Source organism: Dipodomys merriami, unplaced genomic scaffold (genome assembly GCF_024711535.1).
Source record: "Dipodomys merriami isolate MVZ:Mamm:240054 unplaced genomic scaffold, mDipMer1.0.p SCAF_15, whole genome shotgun sequence".
Classification (NCBI taxonomy): Eukaryota; Metazoa; Chordata; class Mammalia; order Rodentia; family Heteromyidae; genus Dipodomys; species Dipodomys merriami.
Window position 1 is genome coordinate 11,277,275 of NW_027202826.1, and position 15,175 is coordinate 11,292,449.

Genomic DNA, 15,175 nt, shown 5'->3' on the forward strand with positions numbered 1-15,175 from the left:
AAAAGGAGAAAAATCATATGTACATATCAATTGATACAGAAAAAAATGTGATAATGTTAAATATCCATTCATGACAAAACTCTCAGAAAATAGGAATAGAGTATTTCTTAACTAGATAAAGAACATATATGGGCCAGGCACTGGTGGCTCACATCTGTAACCTGAGCTACTCTGGAGGCTGAGAGCTAAGGATTGTGATTCAAAGCCAGCCCTGGCAAAAAAAAGTAGAGCTGTGGTTCAAGTGATAAGCACTAGCCATGAGCAAAAGAACACAGAGACAGCACCCAGGCTCTGAGTTCAAGACCTAGGACCAGCAAAAGAAAAAGAATCAAAAAAAAAAATCTATGGAACTACCTATTCTCCATATTTAATGATAAAAGTAAACATGTTCATTGTAGATCAGGAACAAGGCAAGGCTATCAGGAAGTTATTGCTGGAAGTTTTAGTCAACAAAATAATAAAAGAAAGGAAAAAAAAAAGCTTGCAACTTAGAAAGGAAAAAAATCTTAAAACTGTTTACTTGTAGGCAACATGATTATTTGCATCAAAAAGGCCAAAATATCTATTAAAAAATCCTGGAACTAATAAGTGAGTTCAGCAAGATCCCAGAATACAATATGAACTAAGAACCAAGTCTATGTGGGTGCTTGTGGCTCATATCCATAATCCTAGCTACTCAGTAGGCTATCTAAGGATCCTGCTGAAACCCAGTGCAAGCAGAAAAGTCTGTGAGACTCTTATCTCTGATTAACCAGAAAAAAAAAAACCCAAAAAACCAGAAGTGGAGGTGTGGCACAAGTGGCAGAGCAACAACCTTGAACAAAAAAGCCAAAAGAGATCACAAGACCCTGAGTTCCAACTCCAATCCCCACCCCGCCCCAAAAGAATATTAGTATCCAAGGGCTTTAAACTTGTATTTCATCATTTGATACCAATGGTCTGTAATGTTCTAACTTCTATAATATTCTAACTTCGTATTTCTGCAGGTTTTTGATGGGAGTGGATCATTTTTATCCTATATTAACACATCTGCTGACCCACTGTACGGCCCCCAAGGCCTGGCCCTGACTTCGGATGGCCACGTTGTGGTTGCAGACTCTGGGAATCACTGTTTCAAAGTCTATCGGTACTTACAGTAAACACGGTCAGCTGGACAACCCTTCACAGAGGTCTTGCACGATAAACTGGAGCGGACTTTTCCACGTGGGACCAGAATATCCCTAGACGTTTCATGCTCAAAGGAATCTTTGAAGAACTTTCCAAGCTTATTTCTGAATGTAACAATTTCCTTAAAAAACTGCTTATTCAATTTCCATAACTTACTTTTAGGGTTTAAAAAAAACACATCTCTTCTATGGAATCTATATATAAACTGCAGTTTTACACCTGTGAACTATTGCTTATAGGACAGGGATTTATGTTGTTAAACTAATTTTTGCAAGTCCAATGTTAGACAACTAGCTGATGTAAAGATCCTTGCTAGTCCTGTGAATGGTAGCCTTTGTACAGCGCTTCCAAAAACAAAATCTGTGATAATTATTTATTTAACCCAAGTCACAGGACCCAGGGAATCTTCTAACCTCACTTTTATAGTAGGTATTACTCTTGTGACCTCTTTTGAGGGGTTAGAAACAACTATATATGAGGTACTTTAGAAAAAAATACATAAGGCTGTCTGTCCTGCAAATTCTTCCAGCTCTGATCCGTAGTAGGACTCTTTCATTGAGCACTTATTTGTGCAGAAGTTGGGCATGGTGGCTCATACCTGTAATTGTAGCTACTCAGAAGGCTGAGATCTGAGGATTACAATTTGTAGTCAGCCCGGACAGGAAAGTTGGTGAGAATCTTATCTCCAGTTAACCACCAAAAAGCTGGAAGTATAGCTGTGGCTCAAGTGGTAGAATGCCAGCCTTCAGTGAAAAGCTAAGGGACAGAGGCCCAGGCCCTGAGTTCAAGCCCAAGTATTGGCACAAAAAAATTAGTGCAAACTTTTCAACCTTTCTGGATTAATTCAAATATCTTTCTTATGTGTTTCTTTCATCTTCTCTTTCTTGCTCATCTTTTGTCAGAAAACAAAATACCTGAACTTCTTGTTGCTTTGACAAGCGTATGACAAAAGGGGACCTTTTGGTCAAACAGATCTTTTAGCTAGCAGGTTAATGTGAACTGGAACGTAATCAAGCAAAAGTCAGTCATATCTTATGTGCCATGCTTTTATGTGTCTTTCCTCTTCCACTTCATGAAAGCGAAAGCTTTACCTCCTGTACAATGTCAGCATATGTAGTAGGATGCCAGTATCCTAGGACAGAGAGCCATGAGCAGCCCTTTGGAGACTCATGGTGTCAACCAAAGGCTTTGATTGATTAATGATTCCCCTTAAGAGTAAGTGGTACCAAAGTTCTGTCATCTGGAGAGCATTACAGGTAAGGGCATGTTATGGTTAATTATCATTGTTTAATGGGTAGTAGAGGCATTAAGGGGCTATGTGTACATGGTTAGGGTAAGATAGAATGTATCAAATTATATATATAAATATATATGAAAATATGAATTCTTAGTGTATTGAAATAGGTAGCACTCTGAAAGAAGCATTGTCCATTCATTCTTCAGCACCTTCCTTCACTAATGCAGTTTAAAGCTGTCCCTGTGGAGTAAGCCCTAAGGCAGGTTTAATTTTTGACATTTTCCAGGAATAATTTTCAATCATTTCAAAAGCCCTTCTGGCTTTGAAAAAGAAAAAAAAAAAAAAGGAAGAAAGAAGGAAGAAAACAGGTTAAAAGAAAAATGGAACTTGAGGTTTATTTAATTTCAACCAAGTATAAATGCATTTTGAGAAATGTAAAGAAAAATTTAAATAATTGTTCATCTGTCATTGATACTGTAAACTAAGCTGCGATATTTTTCCACTCTTTGATTTTCTACTCAGTTCTACCAAATAGGAAATCATGGTTGACATTTTAATAATGACTGAGATTTTTTTTCCATTGAAAGCACCTTAGAACTATCCTATAAGAAAGCATCTCCCCTATGTATTAATATAGGAATGTGATGGTTTGCTTATTAATTTAAAACTCAGTCACTCTTTATATAAGGATTTTTTAATCTTGAAGGGACATCTAGCCTCTTCAATTTGCCTTTTAAATTTATTATGCCCAAATGAACACCTGAAAAGTAATTTCAGGAAGATTTCCATTTAAGATCAGCATTTTTCTTTTAGTTAGGTAGAGCTCTTAAAATACTTGAGCCTATGTATAATAAAGTGACAAAACTGAATAATATTTAGAATGTCAAACTAAGACATTGTTATCTAATGTCACTGAAATAAGTCTTTGGATTTATTTGTATTGTTATTTTGATTGGTGTTGGGGATTGAACCCAGGGCCTCATACATGCTAAGTATGAGTTCTGCTTCTGAGCTATATTGGGAGCCCAAGGCTCTGAACTTAAATGTTCGTATTTACAGAAGGCCTACTAAGTGTCGGGCACAGTTGTAGGTTACTGGGAATAGAATGACTCCTAAAACAAGCAAAAATTCCTGACTCCTTTGTCATTTATGTCCCCATAAGGGAGTTTCATCGTGCCATTTATTAGATTTCTACCTGAAAGATAAGATAGACTCTCCATAGTTCCTGGACTATTTAAATGAAGGCTTTTTAAATTGGTTAATTTTATTTCCATTAGTAAAAATGGCTTCCAATTTAGACATTCTGTTGCAGACTATTAGGCATTTTGTTTTTCAGCGCTGGGGCTTGAATTTCAGACATGGCTATACAAGCGCTTTATCACTGAGATATAGTCCTAAACATACTGATTTTTAAAACCTTTACCTGAAGAATTTTTTTGCACATTGAAATATTTGTGAAATTAAACACTTAACTTATGAATCATTTAGCTATCACATGTCATACTTATCAGACTAGATATCCCCAAAGTAGACTTAGTACGGATCTGAGGGTGTTTTCTTTTTGGTTGTTGTTTTGTTTTGTTTTTTCACTTGTCACCACTGGCCCAAACTGGAATGAAAAGCGTAGTTTGATCTGTACTTTTCCCACTATCTGTGACTAAGACACATGCTATGGGCACTCTGGGAAACACTGTAGTTTCCCAAAAATTACATAATCATATCTATTAAAATTTAGGTACCATTTATACCTGGAGACATGTGCATTTACTGTATTTCTTAGTCAGCATTTGGGGGGAGTGCTGCTACTAAGATACAAACAGACCAGACGTAAGTGAAATTCTGTCACATTCTATAGAAAATGGTTTCTGGTAAACTGAGAGGAGGATATTAAAATCAGGCTTTTTTTTTTTTTTTCTGGACCACCATTATTGTTTGATTTCTCTCTGTCAAGTGTATAGAACCTGTCATAAATTCATGATAAGTAGCACTGAGAAAAATCCTCATTCAAATTTCCCATGGGCACTCATGGCAAAACATTACGTTAGGATTCAAAAGGTCAGTGACAATTCATTCTCTCCCGACACAAATCTCCCCTGCTGGACAGGGGGGAGGTAAGTCACTTGACTATCTACAAACACATGAGTAAAAATCCTTTCTGACTGTTGGCATTTTTTAAAACAATATGTGGTACTTTGATGAAACTTTACTCCCTATAACTAAACAAATCCCCGAATTGCTTTATTTTAATTTACTCTATGACTAGATTTGAGGCAAATAAATATGTCTGATCCATCAAACCATTGCACACTTGCTTCTACTAAATATACAGGGTATGTCCTAACATGGAATTGACTGGAATAGCAGTGCATTAGCAAATAGCTGTGGATGGTTAACATGGTTAACATGGATGCTTTTGTGATATGTACTGAGTAGGTTAGAGAACCTAGCAAATGAACACAGGGAATGGACTTCCAAATAGATCTTTTTGTCTATCTGGACTGTGATGTCCTCTCTATTCACTAGCTTCTGGGAAGGAAGGGGGTGGGAGGTGTTTTTAGTTGACTGAGAAAACATAAGACAGGGTCTGGGAATGTGGCTTAGCGGTAGAGTACTTGTCTTGCGTGCATGAAGCCCTGGGTTTGATTCCTCAGTACCACACATGCAGAAAAAGTCAGAAGAGGCGCTGTGGCTCAAGTGGTAGAATGCTAGCCTTGAGCAAAAGAAGCTCAGGGACAGTACCCAGTCCCTGATTTAAGCTCCCAGAGCTGGCAGAAAGAAAAAGAAAACATAAGACATTTCCAGGTAGGACAAAATGGAAGCTATTTGTTGCAAACCTTATCTCTAATTTTCCCTAAAACTGGAAGTCATAATGCTGTTGCTTTCTGTACTTGTTGCAGGGTTTAGAATTGTTTTAATATTTTTGATAACTAGGAATCTATTATTGCCATAAAGGAAACAAAGTGCCCATTAAAGCTTTGTTTGGTTTAAATAAAAAAAATTGGTCTTGTTTTAAATGACAGTAAGCTACAAATCATGATGCTAAACTTTCTAGAGATGAACTGTGTGGCAGTGGTTGTGTGGTCTGTTTGTGGAGAATGTATGAAAGCTATGAATTCATATTCTAGACTAGTTAACAAATTGGCTTTGTTGTCCCAATGAATGTACAGCACTTCCATTAACTTTTAAAAAGCAACACAGCCTTAAACTCAATGCTTTTGCTTTATGACATGGAATGTTCTGTCATCAACAAAGTGTATTCTTGTAATAGAATTCTTTATATCTTCCTCAGTTCCATAGCCTTTCAATCTTATGTATGAGTATGAAGGGTTTTATGCTTCCTTTGTTCTTTTCAGACTTTGTACATTCCATCTTTATAGGTCTGTTCCCTATGCTTTGTGTATAGAACACTAGTCTTGTGCTCTCTGACACTGATACTAATACAGTCTCATCATTTGTTCTTTTATGAATCAAAATGCTGACTGCCTATTTAAAGAAAAGAATGAACGCCGTGCATCAAAGTGTTTGTATGTTCGTAGCTACATATGTACCACAGTATTGTGGATGCTTTAGTCTACAATGAAACTTTAATTTTGTCTTGAAACATAGGAGAAACAAGATTCATGTGTATATCTTTACCATGCACAGAAATCTCATTGCAAAATAAAGCCTGTTTTCTCCATTTCTAGGATGAATGTTTATTTCTTTAACAGATTGTTTCCTAACTTAAAGGGGAATGGAGGAATGTTCTAGAATGTGTGGAAGACAGCAACATTTCAAATCGTGTTTCTACTAGTGACAAAAAGCTGAGTAAAATTTCCGTTGGTTTTGTTGCTAATTGTTAGCACTTAGGAAGTGTATTTTTTATCAGGTATTTGGAAAATCTAGACACATGTGGAGTATGTGTCCTTAAAAAGTGGTAAAAATAGATAAAAGTCACTAGCCTTATAACTCAAGGAATTTCAAGATAGAGACCTAGCCGACTTGCAGATATATTTCTAGTTGGTGGAGGACTCTAGAAGGATCTCATTATAAACATTACCTTAGAACCCAGAATTGAGTGATACAGAGTTCATTACAATAAAAATTTCTAGATGAGGGGCTGGGAAGGTGGCTCAGTGGTAGAGCGCTTGCCTTGCATGCACGAGGCCCTGGGTTCAATTCCCCAGCACCACATAAGCAAAAAGAAAAAAAGCTGGAAGTGGCGCTGTGGCTTAAGTGGTAGAATGCTAGCCTTGAGCTGAAGAGCTGAGGGACAGTGTTCAGGCCCCACAACCAGACCCCCCACCAAAAAAATTTTTTTCCAGATGATATCAAGCTACTAGTCATCTATATCAAGTTAATAGAACCACCTGAAGAATTATGGACAGTTATCCTGGGCTTCTGTTCCTGAGGGAGCTGATAGTAACTATTGTGTTTTGTTTTTTTGTTTTTGGGTCTGGTCATGGGGCCTGAACTCTGGGTCTGGGCGCTGTCCCTCAGCTCTTCAGCTCAAGGCTAAAGCTCTATCACTTGAGCCACAGCACCACTTCCGGCTTTTTTCTTTTTGCTTATGTGGTGCTGAGGAATCGAACCCAGGGCCTCAGGCATGCAAGGCAAGCGCTCTGCCACTGAGCCACCTTCCCAGCACTGATAGTAACTATTGTATCTCTTTCAAGAAGTTTGGTGTGTGCTGCTTCCCAAATTCAAAAAGGCATTTCTTGAACATAATCTCTGTTCATAAGATCCAAGTTTTCATTTTAAAGCCCTTTATTTATAGGCCAGTATTTTTCCCCACAATCTTAAGTGGTGTTTTGAGACTTGGTTGCTGGTTGTTTTATCTTCCTATGAAGGAATCTTAAATAACTCTTAGGGGTTGTAAACACACCATTGATTTGGTTTGCATATTTATATGTTTACATACAACCATTTCCCCTGCTATGTTTGTAGAACTTCAAGTCTCTGATTTGTATTTTGCTGGGATGAGATTGAACTGTTAAGTTTCCTCCGTGAACTATAAAGTATTTGTTTTCTTGAAGGATTAAAAACCATCCAGAGTAGAATGGAACTCTGAAAGAGGTGACCTTGTCATTGAAGGAAAGATAATAGAAAATAGAAAAATACCAACCATGACACCAGGAATTAAAGATCTTGAATATTAATATTATTGAATCCTACTTCTACTATATTACACCCTATCTCATTCACTTACAATGATTTTTACCTAATCAGGTACTGCTCCTATTGTGAGCTCTTTGGGAGGTTTTCAGCCTGAAAAACAGTGGGGCACTCCATAAGCCATTTGACCCAGGTTTTAGTTCAGCGCATTTTCCCCCAAAGCCAGCACCATCCCTCTCCAGAACAGTTTGATGAAAGCAGCAGCTTGTTACTGCAAGGAGATGGGCAGGGCGTGTGAAATCCAACCTGTGCCCATCCTGTTCTTCTCTGAACCTGCAGTCATGAACAACTGTCTAAGAAGTTGGCGTACACCAGACTTTCCACTGAGTGGAAAGGATTCAAAAAGTTGAATACTTAGGCTTGTACTATCTCAAAAACTTACAGTCTGGTTGGTAAAACAGACCAGACTCTTAAAATAGTCTTGAGCAGCTTTTGTAGTTACTTGTTTAAAAACTACATGATGCGTATGGCCCACAAGTGAAGAGCAGAAAAAAAAATAACAAAATAGCAACAATAAAAAATGTTTAAGCACTTGCTTAGCATGCAAGACCCTGGGGTGATACCTAGCACCCTTTTCTTGTTAAAAAAAAATAGCTGGGGCTGGGAAGGTGGCTCAGTGGTAGAGTGTTTGCCTTGCATGCATGAGGCTGTAGAGTTTGATTCCTCAGCAACACATAAGCACAAAAAACTGGAAGTGGCGCTGTGGCTCAAGTGGTAGAGTGCTAGCCATGAGCTGAAGAGCTGAGGGACAGCACCCAGGCCGAGTTCAGGCCCCATGACCAAAAAATAAAAAAATAAAAATAAAAAAACAACCCCCCAAAAACCTAGTCTTATTTTACTGGAATGAGACAAATTAGTGATAATAAATAGGACCAGACTTATAATTTATGTAACCTAATGCAAAACAAAAATGCAACCTCTTGTTCAAGAGGTATGGAAAAGGCCTACTCCTTGTGTAGTTTTCCCACTTAACAGAGATTTTTATTTGCTATTTTATGCCCCAGTCCCGTTGGTGTGAATACTGACGCTCATGGACACCTGGACTCTGCAACTCTATGCTTCCTTAAAAATAAAAAAGGCAAGAAAGCATAGGTCATCCAGGAAAGAATGACTATTTCAGTATGGTGAGACTAGGGAAAGCACAAAAAGAAATAATGGGGGTGGGGGGCTGGGAAGGTGGCTTAGTGGTAGAGCGCTTGCCTTGCATGCATGAGGCCCTGGGTTTGATTCCCCAGCACCACATATGCAAAAAGAAAAAAAGCCGGAAGTGGCGCTGTGGCTTAAGTGGTAGAATGCTAGCCTTGAGCTGAAGAGCTGAGGGACAGTGCCCAGGCCCAGAGTTCAGGCTCCACGACCGGACCCCCCCCCCAAAAAAAAAAATGATGGGATGAGTCAGGATTACAAAGAGAAAGGATTAATATCTAAAACATTTAAAGAGCTCAAAAAAAAAACCCACCAAAAGAACAAGTAATCCAATTAACAAATAGGAAAGTGAATAGACAGTTCTCAAATATATATATATATATATATATATATATATATATATATATATAAATGGCAAATATACAAGGAACTGTTCAAATACAAAGAAATACTAGATGGTAGTTACAATACCCAAATTCATAAGTATTTAGATGTTTTCATTCTTAATACTGCATGCATATTATATACTACATATCAATTAAATACCACATCTGCCTTCTGGTTTAAAAATTACAGAACTTGGAGAATCTGAAGACATTTAAATGATAATATACAAGATTTTTCAGTTAAGGAATTTTGAAGATTACTATTAGGAAAGCCCTACCCCACTATTACATTTCTAATTTAATTCTAATTCTAAAAATGTTATTTCTAATGAAGTAAAAAAAAAATTCTCTTCATTGTTCAGCTGAAAACCCTATCTAATTATCCTTAAATCAACCTGAGCTGGTCTCCTTAAGTACCTTGTTTATCATCATTTGTTGACTGTCATTTGTCAGTACCAAAATGGCCTAGTCCTTGCCATAGAAACAGGTTTAGTATTGAAGGCGAAATATCGATAGACAATCAGAAAAGGAACACAAGGTGCTATGATGAAATTGTACCCAGAGGGCAGGAAGCAGCCTGCTTGTGAGATGGACATAGGGTGAAACAGAGGGCGAGTTTCTGGAAGCCATACCTGAGCTGGCTGAAGGACAGGTGGGAGTGAGCCAGGCTTCTCAAAGCAGAGTAAGTCAAAGTTCCTCAGATCTATAGCGCACCAGGACAGTTAGTAAGTTTCTTGTAATTTACTAGACGTTATTCTACTCAAGCCCAGAACCTGCTTCAGGTGTATCTTGACCGATGACTGAAATTCACTGTAAGAGGTACTATTTTTCCTAGTAAGTATCAAAGCGTTTATGGATTTGCTGCCTACTCAGTATTTTACAGATATCTCCCGTATCATCCATTGTGTAACAAAGTGTAGGAAAAAAAAATAATGGAACTGTGCATTCAATATACTCCTTACTTCGTTTTCATAAGCACTACAGATTCTTATTTTGGATGCCACTATTTATGTCCTAGCAAAATCCTTACTTTAAAATAGCTCAAAACAGATGCACTGTACTCACAGCCTGACGTGGGGTTGTAACCCCTTTGTGCAACCACTTAATAATAATAAAAAAAGAAGTCTCATTCGACATAGAATGCGGAAGAGGAACCAGCGGATCTGTGACCCAATGCCAGGGACAATGAGCAGGACGGAGAAGCGAGGTCCCCTCGCCCTGGGCCCCGCCCCCCGCGCCAGGCCCCGCCCCCGCGCCAGGCTCCACCCCTGGATAAGGCTCCGCCTCCTTCCCCCTCCCCTCGGGCTCCGGCCAGGCAGAGCCGCCAGGGGTCGCTGTGCGCTTTGCAGCTGCGGACCAACCGCCTCCCGGACTTCCTCCTCTTGCCGCCCCGCCCCAGGTGGTAGTTGGCGCCAAAATTAAACCCGCCCGAGCCCACCCCGCTTCTCGCCCCGCGCGCCCGCCCCGCCGCCGGAAGGCTTGCTGCCCGCACCATGGTAAGAGCTGGGGCTACGGTCCGGGCCTCCGAGCCCCGAGTGCGGGACGAGCGGCGCCGTCTCGCGGCCCCGGGCCAGCCGGCTCTGAAGTAGCGCGCCGGAGACGTTCGCGAACGTGACCCGAGAACCCCGGGGTCACGTCGGGTCTGTCCGAACCAGGGGCGCGCTCCACGCCCCGGGGTTCGGGTGCCCGAGACACAGACCCCCGCCGCCCCCCAGTAGGAGCGGAAAGACCGTGCCGGAGGTCGGCGCCCCGAAGCGGGTCGTCCGCCGACTCCCCGCGCAGTGCCGCGGCGCTGGCCTCGGAACCAGGGCTGAGCCCCACTTCCACCCAACAGGGCCGGGCCTGAAGTAGGCCGGCCGAACCTCAGCCGCCGCCTGTGGGAGAAGCGGGGCGGGGCCGGGGTGGGCCCTGGGCCCCCCCCCACAGTAGATCATCTGTGCTTCCCCCCGCCCCCCCCCCGCGCGGATGGCTGGCCGCGCACGAGCTTCTCGGGTGCACGGAATGAACACCCCCCCCCGCAGACCCTGAAGGGTTAAAAGGCCCGCGAGGGCCCCTGGCACCCTCCTCTGGGTGACCTTGGCATCTTGCTACCCCTCCGATCGTTTTTCATAAACCTCCCCATGTTTCATGCCTTTCTCCCGGCGGCTCCTGTTGGCAGAGAATCGATGTCTAATTAAAGTGGGTCCAAGATTTTAATATCTTAATTTAGTTAAGTGGCCGTTATTTTGCCGAGCTAATGGTGGGCCCAGCTCAGGTTGTATGGTATTTATTTGAAGATCCTCGCCCGGCTGTAATTATAACTGATAACGGCTTCTCTGTGGTTAAGCTAGCCACCCCAGCCACCTGGGCGGAATGTGGCCTTAAGGAGCCGCAGGACCAGACTTCAAACGAATGTACTACCAGGCGCGTAGTTATCGTATTTCTGTTTGTAGAGCAGCTGGTGTAATATACCTGACAACTGAGAAGCCTGCATCTTGAATTGGGAACCTTTGTTCCTTCACCGAATTCTCTTACTCATGAATCGCCTAATATGATTTATTGTGCTATTCCCTCTTCTCACATGTTTCTGATCATGAAGCATGAAACAACAACAAAAAGCCTTTATATATAGGTATTTGCTAAATGTGGTCAGTTGGTTTAATGTTAGGTTTTGACTTCTTTCCGAGTTGTGGGTTAACAGCTTTTGACTTAGTTGTGCTTGTTTGGTTAATGTAAGTCCAGGACTCTGTTTTTGGAATTAGAAAATGTAGAACTATGTGATAACATCTACTTTTTATTTTTTTTAATTTTGTTGCAATGATCAACAGAGCTGGTAGAAATTCTGCACCTCTTTATTGTATGTAGCTCCTTATAGACACTCCATTTGGGTGGTGATGGTTGTTGCTTTGTTTTTGTCTGCTGTGGGGCTTGAATTCAGGGACTGGGTGCTGTCCCTTGAGCTCTTTTGCTTAAGGCTAGCTCTCTACCACTTAGAGCCTCTTCTGCCTCTTCATTAATTGGAAATAAGAGTCTCAGAGACTGCCCAGACTGGCTTTGAATCACAATCCTTAGAGCTCAGCCTCCTCAGTAGCTAGGATTGCAGGCAGAAGCCACCAGTGCTCAGCCTGGTTTAAAATACTTTGACCAACTATGAAGCATTTTGAATCTCCTCACTGTTTTGATGGTATCCCCAGCTCAATACTATCAGTTTTTCCTAGTGGCTGGCCTCAGACTTTGGTCCTCTCATCACCATCTCTCAAGAAGCTGGAATTACAGTACCCACCATGCCCAATCATGCGGGCTCTTCTTATGGAGAACAGGAGGGCTTTCCAAAACCTGTTGATAGCATACTTATAATTTATAATATCTATAATAAATGCTAGGAGGTTTTCTGGTACAACTTTGGGATCTGATGCTGCCACAAACTAAAGTGGAATGTTCACTTGCTTGCATACAGAGATCTGGATTCTAGAATGAGAGAAGTGGGGCTCTTAGCTCTGGGGTACAGTGAAAGGCTGGGAGATTTTTAAAAATATGCCTGCCCAGGGCTCATCTCAGATTCTGCTTCAGTTCATAAAGGAGAAACTTTGTGGGCTTAGGCATCAACATTTTTAAAGTTTCTGAAGAGCGACACCCACTGGTGTTTAGAAATGATGTGTGGAACCTTCTACTGAATGTGATTTTCTTGCTTGCTTGGTTCAGATTCTGTGGGAGACCCATAGGGAGCAGGACTCTCCTACTCTAGCTCTCCGCCTTAGGGTTAGTGTTAGAAAACAGCTCTACATGGCATCCTGGGACTTGCCTCCCTGCTGGAGATTTCTCTGATTTCTCTCTGTAAGTAAGGCCATAGATGGTTATCACAGATGCCCTATTATTAATTTACTCTGGATTATATGTATGGGAGTGTGGTGGGTGTTTGGGGCTTGGGAACCTGTGCAACCTCAAATTTTAAACTTGGGAGCCTTAGATACATGATCCTGAAACTCAGGGCTAGCCTTGGTGTCTGCAGTGTCTAACCTGGTGTACAAACCCCTGGGAAGGCAAAGGCAATTCTTGATCTCAAGAAGTTTTGCAGTCTGCTGAAAGACAGCTAAATGACACATCTGTTCCTTCATTGTAGTCAATAATTTGATGAAAGTGTGTCCTAGAAACACATGCACAACCTGTGAACTCAGCTCAAGAAGTTCTGGAGAGACCGCTTCAACTAAATGTTGAGAAACCTTGTGCAATGCTGCATAGGCCAGAGGAGAGGTGGTCTGGATAAAAGAATATTTTTTTTAAAGGTCACAAAATGATAGCGTGATATGAGTAGAGAATTACAAATAGCTTTTGTATTATAACCCAAGTTACCTAACTGTTCTCATGGGAAGACTGAAGTGGAGAGTTCGTGTGAGTGGTGACCAGGCCCTATATGTGGAGTGCTTGGCTATTTGTCATGATTGGGGCCACAGAAAGATTTGAAGCAAGGGAGAGTTGTCCAAGTTTGTTTTTTTGAAGTAGGAATGTGGATTAAGAATGAGACAAAGAGTGCCCCCCCCCCCCCAGGCGCTGGTGGTGGCTCACACCTGTAATCCTAGCTACTGGAGGCTGAGACCTGAGGATCTTGGTTCCAAGCCAGCCCGGGGAAGAGTCCTCGAGACTCTTATCTTCAATGAACCACTAGAAAATCAGAAGTGGTGCTGTGGCCCAAAGTGGTAGAGTACTAACCTTGAGCGAAAAAGCTCAAAGACAGTGCCCAGGCCCCATGACTGACACCCCTTCCCTCCCCCCCCGCCCCCCCCAAAAAAAGACAAAGGTGTGCTTTAGGTAATTGGAGACATATTGCAGGAGGCAGACAATGAATGTCTGAACCAAGGTAACAGATGAAACAAGCAAGATAGATGACAGAAATAGACACTAAATTGACAAAAGTTGGTGACTGGATGAATGTAGGCAAAGAAATGGAAGCTGATTAAGATTGTCCTTTTTCACTTGTGTTTTGGCCTTGCTGAAAGATAATCCTTTTTAGTTTGGAGCTGAGGATTTATCCAAAGGTTAAGGTCATTTCTGTGTAAGTGCTATAAGATGTCTGTATATTGAACACTGAAGCCTGGCCAGCTGTCCTCACCTCTGTGACAGGGTAGACTCTAGTGGGGGGCTACAGCATATAGACCCCCTACCAGATGTCCATGGGCTGCCCTGACAGGCTCCCTCTAGCTTGGGACTTGTCCTGTTCCTTCCAGGCTCTGAGGAAGCCAATGAGACCACACAGCCAAGGTAACTGACTAGCCACCTAAGGCAAGGGTAGAACATAGAACTTGCCTCCTGAACCCTCAACTTGCTTGCAGTCCTTATATTCAAGCCTCCCACATCACCCTTGTCAGATATTGCTAATCCATCCAAGATCTTAGTAATGAAGGAAGCCTAGACACGGCAAACTTTACTCCCCTTCAACCTAGAGCTTCAAGCATATGTTTTTTTGGAGTTAACGCATCATGTGGGGCCAGTTTGGCTTCCTGACCTAAAGACTGCTCATGAAGGACAGGGCCATGGCAGAGTTCCAACAGAGAAAGATACGGGTGCAGTGAGATGGAAGGGCCCTGGTGCAAGTGCTGGAGTGCTGGGGTCTTTGAGGGTGTCCATGTACCATGTGAGCTCAACCTGTGTGTATGGTTGGCATAGATACTGAAAGAACAGCAGAGTGTCAGAGGAAAACCAAACGTTGCATTGGGGATATCATATGCAAACTATAAACTAGTTATTTTTAGAAAAAGAAGCAATGAAGGCACCTTGGATGACTCTTAGGATTCTAGCACAGGTAAAAAAAGATGGTATGTAACTGAGACTGAGATGTAGAATATCAGGTTTGGGAGGAGGCGTAGGAGTGAAGAGTTCATTTCTGATGATCTCAGTTTGAAGTCTGTCCAGCAGGCTGGTAGATACATGAGATTGAAGCTCTGGAGCACACTGGGGGCCAGATGTAAAGATCTGCGGTCTCAGCACATGTTAATTAAAGTGATGAAAGCAGATGAGATCAGAGAAGAGGTGTGAGACAGCTGGCAGCTCACCCCTGTAATCCTAGCTACTCAGGAAGCTGAGATCTGAGGATCAAAATTTGAAGCCAGCCAGG

General features: G+C 41.7%; 2 protein-coding genes, 1 long non-coding RNA gene and 1 other non-coding gene across 16 annotated transcripts in view; 3 read left to right on the plus strand and 1 right to left on the minus strand.

Annotated features, from left to right (window-relative positions):
* The window catches only part of Trim2 (tripartite motif containing 2), a 109,672-nt gene extending 103,595 nt beyond the window's left edge, over positions 1-6,077 (plus strand). For all 8 annotated transcript variants that reach the window (XM_070022227.1, XM_070022230.1, XM_070022223.1 and 5 more), the window contains exon 12: positions 987-6,077. In XM_070022227.1, the coding sequence (XP_069878328.1) occupies positions 987-1,139 (153 nt within the window). In that variant the 3' untranslated portion in view covers positions 1,140-6,077. The remainder of the gene's footprint in view (positions 1-986) is intronic.
* LOC138826888 (uncharacterized) overlaps positions 1-15,175 on the minus strand; it is an 87,128-nt gene that overhangs the window by 21,172 nt on the left and 50,781 nt on the right. The gene's annotated exons all lie outside the window — the stretch shown is intronic.
* Trnaa-ugc (transfer RNA alanine (anticodon UGC)) lies at positions 6,511-6,575 on the plus strand. Its single transcript has one exon. It is a non-coding gene; the product is annotated as a tRNA-Ala (tRNA).
* The window catches only part of Mnd1 (meiotic nuclear divisions 1), a 47,388-nt gene continuing 42,736 nt past the window's right edge, over positions 10,524-15,175 (plus strand). For 2 of the 6 annotated variants that reach the window (XM_070022238.1, XM_070022240.1), the window contains exon 1: positions 11,099-11,265. In XM_070022238.1, the coding sequence (XP_069878339.1) occupies positions 11,215-11,265 (51 nt within the window). In that variant the 5' untranslated portion in view covers positions 11,099-11,214. Of the gene's footprint in view, positions 10,584-10,829; positions 10,935-11,098; positions 11,266-11,679; positions 11,699-12,768; positions 12,901-15,175 lie in introns of those variants that run through there. The other 4 variants (XM_070022241.1, XM_070022239.1, XM_070022242.1 and 1 more) reach the window with 4 other exon arrangements.